This window comes from Leopardus geoffroyi, chromosome A3, assembly GCF_018350155.1.
Source record: "Leopardus geoffroyi isolate Oge1 chromosome A3, O.geoffroyi_Oge1_pat1.0, whole genome shotgun sequence".
NCBI lineage: Eukaryota > Metazoa > Chordata > Mammalia > Carnivora > Felidae > Leopardus > Leopardus geoffroyi.
The window spans coordinates 90,372,150-90,380,347 of record NC_059336.1 but is presented as its reverse complement, the minus strand read 5'-3'; the positions used below and the strand labels follow the sequence as shown (position 1 = coordinate 90,380,347).

The 8,198-nt window shown below is 47.8% G+C and overlaps 1 protein-coding gene across 6 annotated transcripts in view; it reads right to left on the bottom strand.

Annotated features, from left to right (window-relative positions):
* Positions 1-276: 276 nt before the first annotated feature.
* Positions 277-8,198, bottom strand: part of TET3 (tet methylcytosine dioxygenase 3) — a 106,724-nt gene continuing 98,802 nt past the window's right edge. For all 6 annotated transcript variants that reach the window (XM_045446515.1, XM_045446516.1, XM_045446514.1 and 3 more), the window contains one exon: positions 277-8,156. In XM_045446515.1, coding sequence (XP_045302471.1) covers positions 6,379-8,156 — 1,778 coding nt within the window. In that variant the 3' untranslated portion in view covers positions 277-6,378. The remainder of the gene's footprint in view (positions 8,157-8,198) is intronic.

Sequence of the window (8,198 nt, the reverse complement as noted above, 5' to 3'; positions counted from 1 at the left end):
TGAACAATTTTAATCAGTGTGGGGGGAGTCTCCAAGTTGAATAAAAGGGGGAAAAACAAACACAGATGAGAAAAAGGCCATCTCTATCTTGTCCCTTTCTATGCAGCTCTAAAAGCTCATGGCCTTTGAACATTATGCCGGTGGTGACAAGGACAGGCCCTACTGCTGCTGTTAGTGCATCTACAACCTACAGTGGGAGGGTGGGATTATAGGGTATCTCAGATACCACAATCTGGGCCTGGTTTGAGGTGAGGGGAAAAAAGGACCCACTCTGAATTTGAGTGCAAAAAATAAATATAAAATTTATTAAAACACCCACAATATTTTAAAGATACCAGGAGTAATACAGTTCACAAACCCAGTTGTTTGTGTAAATTATAATAAAATACAAATCAAAAAAGGATACATACTTGCAATTTCTAGGCACCCTAAATTAAATTTACTGAAACACTGGGGGAGAAGGGAAGGTAAGGAGGGGTAGCTCAGGAGGCAAACCAATAAAGTGGGAGGAAAAAATATTAACAGAAAGGTAAAAATTATACAAAATAAAATTATCAGCATAAATTTACTGTACTAAGAATATCTACAGTTTAATAATACACATCCTATTGCCTTGAGACATTGCAAAAATCTACCATTCATCCATCAACCCCAGATAAACTTCATTTCAAGTAGCCACAGTTACAAAGTCAAGACGGAATATTCAAGTATGGTTGTTAAGTTCACCTCCATTGGAAGCCAAGTAACCAAACAGGAATTCAAAGAGAGAAGAAATAAAACACATCAAAAAGCTACAGGGATTCTAAGTTAAGTCTAATGCATTAATATGCCACAATTATGACCTGCCCTTATTTGTTTTTATAATTAGAATATGCGAAAAAGAAATGACACCACTCCTGTTTTTCTCCTCCTTTTTCCCCTCAAAAAAACAAACCAACAAAAAGCACTGGAATCAAGAAAATTTGGATGTTCAAAGGAGCCAAATAGTATTTTTTAAATCCCCATGTGAATAGTGATGAGTTATCCCTGAATGACGACGGGTAGTCAAAATGAGAAAAGAGCGCAAATGATACCACTACAAAAAGCATCCCTGATATCAGAATAGAAGCGAATGAGGAAGTAGGCCAAATCACTCAGATTCTTAGGCAAAAAGCAACTTTAGACCTTGCATTTCTGTGCCGCAGCCTCTGCTCAGGGGAGAAGCCTATTGCTCTGCTCTTGTCTGCAGCTCTGCGGGAGGAAGGGCTAGGAATGCCAGGACAGGGTCTCACATGGAAACACTCTGCACACGTGTGGGTGTGGGGCCGTATAACCTATGCTGGGATATGCACCTCAAAAACAATTTTGGTCCAGGGTATGTCGAAGTTGGCCATGTACTACAACAGATGCAGCTGGCTAATAAAGTTTTGAGGAAGTGATTTTAAATGACAACAATGCCTGAAAAAGCTCAATGAGATGGGCATACGAGATTCACATTTTGTTCAAAAGCAAAACTTACAAAGAGAATGAAATAAGTCAACCCCATTCCTTCCTTTAGATATTCTGCCATTTCAACTGCTGAAGAATGAAAAATAAGATGACCCCAGATTCTTCAAGGTCAAGTAAGTCATCAGATGGACAACCTGCAGGTATCAGACCTTCAAGGAATCTACTGAAGTTGTCACAATGTCCTGTTTTTGAGGTATTTAAAAAAATTGTGACAGTGGATGACATAAAAGGGAGCTTCCGGTTTTCAAAACATCAACTTTTGTGGACCCGAGAGGAAATTTAGAGTAGCACCAACTAAAAAGCAGCCTCAGTGGCGTCAAGTGAGCAAAGAAATCTCCTTCCTTTAGTTCGAACGTGAGGGGTTACCAGTGACTTGCAGAAGCAACACTGAAAGGTTACCAGTGACGGGCAGAAGCAATGCTGGGGCAGGGGCCGTGAAGAGCAAAGCAACAAGCCCACTGCCCACCACGGCGGGGCCAGTGCCAGGGGAGGAAGGAGGCCTGCTCGGAACGCCTCGGTATACAAGTGCCTTGGAGGTCCTCAAAGGTGTCTGCTTGGCACCCTGCAGGTGGAAAATGTGTGTCCTTGGCAATGAGAATGCCTGCCATTTCAGAAGAGGCAGGAGTCCCAGACTCCCCTTCCTCAAAAATGGAAGGAAAAAAAAAAGCCCTTCACCTTTCCTTTCTCATTAGGCCTGAGGGGACAGATGTGTAACCAGAGCACCTGCCAAGCCAGGAAGGCCCACTCCCAGTACAGTTAGGGAGCTGGCTGTCTTCGGAACTTGCCTTTCAGGTTTTGGCCACCAAGGGAAGAATACTAAAACAAAACAGAAAAACTGCTCAGAGCAGGTTTTAGCACGATAAACAGAGGTCTAAGGAGACAGCACCAAAGGGGGGGGGGGGGAAGCCAAGAGAGACTGGAGCCCACCTTGTTTTTGGTTGGTTGTGGTTTCAGAACCTTGATAGCACCTCAGCAGGACAGGATCAGGGACAGTCACATTAAAACACCATAGCACCATTTTATTTAGACTATGTCAATTCATAAAAATGCTTCCTAGTCCATAAAACACACTTCAGTAACAAAAGGAAAGAGATTGGTTGAGGCACGTCAGGGACATCACTTAAATTTTCCACCAGCATTGCCTTGGTTTGAGATCTGGCGGTGGTTAAACGTTACAAAGCCTGGCTGGATTTCTCTCCATGAAATCAGGTTACCATCCTACTGATCATCAACCATCCTCACGCCTCTACTGCTGTTCGGTGCAGAGCACTTAGGCTCTGCTACTTCTGTCCTTGCTTTAGCACTTTAAAAATCCCTTGCTCTGCAAACTCCTGTTTCCAAAAGAGTCTGGTGGAAGGACCAAGAGGGGGCAGGGTATGATCTCTTTCCATGCACACCACGGTCACCTCAGTGAGAGGGAAAGCTGGACCCACGAAGCCAGCGTGTGGGAAACTCAGGCCCTGCCAAGAAACAAACTACAATGACAGCAAAAACAACAAAACCTCAAAAATCCATGAAACAACTTTAGTCAAGATCTCTGATGGTTAGATAACGGTTTCTTGAGCTAGCACCAGTTATTTTGTGAGAACCTGCCGCAAAGCGATTTTTATTTTAAAAATCTCTTAGCACAGAACTTTGCAAGCACTTCCCTTGCATGCAAAAGGCAGGGGAAACGAAACGAAAGAGGAACCAAATATTCGCACTGCATGTGGATGGCATCTGTGGACAGGGCACACTGGGGAGATGAGGACTCCATCATTTCTCATTGCTATAATATTAACTCTAAAACTTGGTCATGCTGTTAGGTTCTTTAGTTGCAATGGCTTTATTTTTCTTCTCATGATAAAAACGTCTGTTAATCATCTTTAGGACTTAAAAAATGATAGTGCCAGTAAAAAATAAAAATTTGATTTTTCTCTTTAAGAAACCTTCAGCAGCAAGGGGGGGATAAAGAGCTGTGCATAGTTACTTTTTAAATATACGTCTAAAGCATGCTAATTTTAATGACTGAGATTTGAGGTAGGTTATACATGTAGTGTGTAAAAATCAGCATGGGCTCGAGCATAGCAACAGCACCACCTAATTTCTGAAACACCATTCTGAGGGGAATGGGAACATCCAATGGAGACTGCCTCTTGACTCACCTCTCAGCAGCCTATTTGCTAGTCTAGGAATTTATGAACCAAAGGCTGTTGGGGCTGCGGGGACAGACATCACATGCTTTTAGCTTGTATTGGTTTCTCCTTTCATCTAATGGCTTTGCTATCAAAGGGTGACGAGGGGAAGAGTATATTTAACATACATCAGGAAGATTCACACATGCCAAGGATCAGAATCACCTGGGTTACACTCGGGACCTTCCAAACCAACAGCCAACCTGGGGCTTTCCCGGGTCATACAGACGGTCACATTCTCCAAATGTTTCGTAAAATATTGTATTTCTTGCTTAAGATAATTTAAAATGAAGTTTTCAAGGCACCCCCGCATCTACCTAAGCACGGAGTCAAATGAGACCTGCATAAAAGTACGGATGCGATAAGCAAAATAGCATTTAAAGGACCCAACTTTTCCTCAAAACTAGAAAATTAGCATGCTTATTAAAGACTCTGCTTCCTTTAGCTTGTCACACTGAAGGTCAGAGGTTTTCCTATAAATCTGAGTTCTGAATAATTCTAAATCCTGATAAGCTCTTGGGTATTTATTTCAAAAGCAATAATATTTCATTTTTGTCCTGTAAAATAAATGCAACTTTACAGAATATGGTAAAAGTGAAGGATAGACAAAGCACGTTAAATATTCAGCTACTATTTACAATTTCTCCCACAATTACATGTTAAAACATACTTTTTTTTTTTCAAGTTGCTGTTTAAATCTAGGCAAAAGTGCTTAAAAAAATCTTTCACTATTTACAATTAAAACCAGACCACATAAATGCTCAGGACATCTTACAGCGACTCTCCGCCAGTGCTTCTGAACAGTTACAGCGAACAGCCAGCGGGTCGGTTCTCAGCTCTTACACAAGGCACCTGGAAGCTCAGGGACTTGCCTTTAGCATCGTCATCTGATTGTTAAACTCGTTTTACAAAGACCCACATCTGAAAAAAAAAAAAACTGCTCAATAAATATCTGACATTTATCTCAGGGCTTGGTTGTCATTTCACTGTGTGGCCATGATCCCCTCTGTGTGTCCTGATGAAACCTCCCATTCACCACACACATCCACATGGGTAGCTTCATAGGAACTTTGCTAATACCACAGGAAAAACAAACACTCCAGGAAGTCTGACTTGCTGTCGACAACTGTTGCTTCCACCAGTTAGGCCCAGCCTCTCTCAACGAAGTTGCAAAAATTAAGCACCACATTCTCATTTCAAAGAACTGAACAAATGCACCAGAATTTTAGAACGGGCGAGTTCAAGTGGGTGGAGAGGGAAGGAAGGAAAGGAGAAAATGATCAAATAGAGAAATGGCACCAATTAGGGAGGACAATCATAGCTACCTGCTGAAAACGTTTGACTCCTGCATTTTAAAATTGGTAAGTGTAAGCCCACCCCCACCAATGGTAGCATGGCGGGGGCCGGCTTGGGTGTGAGGCCTGCACCATTGTCCAACATGGAAATCCAGGAATAGAGAGAGATGCATTAACTGCCGTTACACTGGTGTGCTGAGCTCCCGCAGGATGTGACCTGCCCAAGAGTCAAGCAAGTCCCAGCACAATACTACAGCACCAGGCTCTTACTACAGCACCAGGCTCTGCACAGCACTGTGCACAGAGGGACGGCACAATGCTGGCTTTTCACAGCTTGGGTTCAACTTCTTGTTTTTAGAGATACAGTAGCCCTTTTTCAGGATCAGCATAGACTCTCGGGCATTTTAGGAAAGACTGCCACTAAGACAAGTTCCTTCAGCCCAGTATTCATTGGCTTGTCAACCCCGGTGGAAACGGCTCCTAAGAGCCTCTCAACTCCAGCTCCATCAGGAGGTGCTGCCTAGGGAACCATGACATCATGTGACTTGATAAATAACGGACAGAGAGGATTCAGTGTGGAGACTAGCAAGCTTGAAGCTGTCTACTACCAACCTAGTTTCTGGGGAAATCTACACCAGCATCTCAGGTGCCTGGCCTGGGGTGCACCTGCCCCCCGCCCCGTCCCCAATGCCAAGCCGGTGACTGGAAAAGGGACTCCAGCTGTTTTTCTACAGAGTCTCCCATCCTACTGGAGAGGACAGAAGCTGTCCTGAGGGATCCCTCCCCTGAAGGGAAGGCGCATCTGTCAGGAGGGATGGACCGGGTGGCTACAAATCTGCACTTGGCTCATGAGGGGCAGATGGCTGAGAGAACCTTGTCAGCTCCCAAGAGGGCCAGGCTCACTGGGCCCAGCAAGACAGGGCAGGAAGGAGCGCTTTTGGCCTTTCCTGCCGATCCTTTACCATTACTATTGTCGCTTTTTAAAAAATCCAATAAATACACATTTTAAATGGAATTTAAAACTACTCCTTTGTGAAAGGACACTATAAACTTTCTTTCCATTATTGTGATATACAAGGATAAAGTTTTAAAAACAAGAGGAAATAAAAGCCACCCCCCCCCAAACAAAGGGGGGGGAAAAAAAACCAACGTGGAGATATAAATATTAAGATCACGAAAAAAATCACCCGACAGCCGTAGTTTCTTCTTCAAAGTGCTGGGGAAGTGGGGGAAAGGGAGGGGCGGGTCAGTTCTGAGGTTTGGACCATAAATACATATATATGCATATCTATATATGTATATATAGATAAAAAGACTTCTGCACCCCCAACCCGCCCCCAGGTGTGAGGGCAAAAGCACCACAGAGGCAGCTCGGGCGGGGCCCGACGCTGAGGTACGCTGGCTCCCTGGCACCCTGGCACCTAGATCCAGCGGCTGTAGGGCCCAGTGACCTTCGTGTAGGCGTAGGAGGACACGGTGACTGCTGAGTCTGTGGGCACGGCCAGTGCCTGCCGGGTGGGGACAGTCCCCTTCTTCTCCTTATGCTGAGGCTCAGCAACCATGGCGCCCCCCCATTTGCGCTTCTTCCCGTAGAGCTTGGCCTCCTGCTGGCCCAGGCCCAGCCGGGCGGCCTCCTCCTGCCGCGCCCGGGCCCTCTCTGCCAGCTGCTTCATCTTGGCCTCCCAGAGGGCCAGCCCATGATTGGGCTGGTTGAGGTTCTTATGCTGGTAGAAGACCAGCGAGATGCGGGTGGGGTGGCAGCGGTTGGGTTTCTTGAGGGGCGTGGTGGCATGCAGCTCCCGCCGGGCACACTCGATGAGGATTGAGCCGTGAGCAGGGGCCACGGCCACGCCGCCGATGTTCTCGTCCAGGAAGTTGTGTTCGCTGTCAGACCACAGCTCCTCCTCCTCCTCGGCCCCACCGTTCTTCTCCTCCTTCACCGCCCCCTTGTTAGGGGGGTCCTCAGCAGCGCCCTCCTCCAGGCTGAAGGGATCCCACAGCTTCTCCTCCGACTTCAGGGCCCCAAACAGCTTCTCAGTGGAGCCCAGGGGCAGGCTGAAGGACTGCCAGGCTTTGTCCAGCTGGCTCGCCCCCGGGGTTGGAATCCTTCCCTCCTCTCCCTTCAAGGGGCTCCACAACTTGTCTTGGAAGCCAGGACCACCTTTCAGGGCAGAGCTGAAATCCCCGGCCCCAACCCCCCAAGGCTTCTCAGTCAGGCCGGGCCCGGCCAAGGCCGAGGTGTTGTTGCCAAACTTGCAGGGGCTCCACGGTTTGCCTCGGAGCCGTCCTCCAGGCTGGGGGGCTGGCTGCTGCCCCTCCCCAGGGAACAACCCCCACTGGCCATCTGGGAAGTGGGAAGGGGTCAGGCAGCCAGCCCCAAAAGAGCTGAGCTTGTCGGGGATGATCGCAGGGCTCTCCCCAGGATGGAACACACCCCAGCTGCCACCCACACTGTTAGTCCTCTTAGGGGACATGCTTGGGCCTCCTGAGTACTGTCCCCATAGGTGGTTGGGTCCCCCGTTCTGAGAAGCCTCGGGCAAAGGTGTTTTGTTCATCTTACCAGGGTCTCTGGGTATAGATTCGGCCTGGACCAGTGGGTCTACTGGCTCTTGCTTGATGGATCTGTTGTAGCAGTTGGAACTCTGTGCAAAGGGAGAGGGGTCCCTGGATGCTGGGTGGATCTGGGGAGCCTTGGGAAGCAGATACTCCTTGGGGCCTGGATAAGCAGGCTGCTGGTGGTGAGGAGTGGGGTGGTGGGTGTCCGTGGGAACAGCCTGGCCAGGCAGCTCGGCAAACTCAGCACCACCGTAGGCCGGGCTCAGGCTGCTGTGCAGAGCGTGGAGGTCTGGCTTCTTTTCAAAACTGCTGCTGCTGCCACTGTGTCCCCAGGTGCTAGGACCCAGGAACTGCGAGGGGAAGACGGGGTTGCTGGATGGAAAGCCGTAGTAGCCGAATGACGGAAGAGCATACTTGGAGTGGAAGCCGTTGACAGAGGTCAGGCTGGGCTGTGCATAGTAGGAGTGGTAGGAGTACACGCTGTTCATGCTGTACGGGTCGGAAGGCCGGCAGTTGCCCAGCACCGAGTAGCTCTCCACGACTGCGTTGCCGCTATACTTGAAGGAGCTGAAGTGGTTCTGCGGCTCCACTTTGAGGGAGGGCTTCAGGCCTTGCTGGGAAAGTCCACCCTTCAGAGCCAGGCCTGGGGAACACAGGAATCAACACGGAGAAGGAGCAGAGGGAA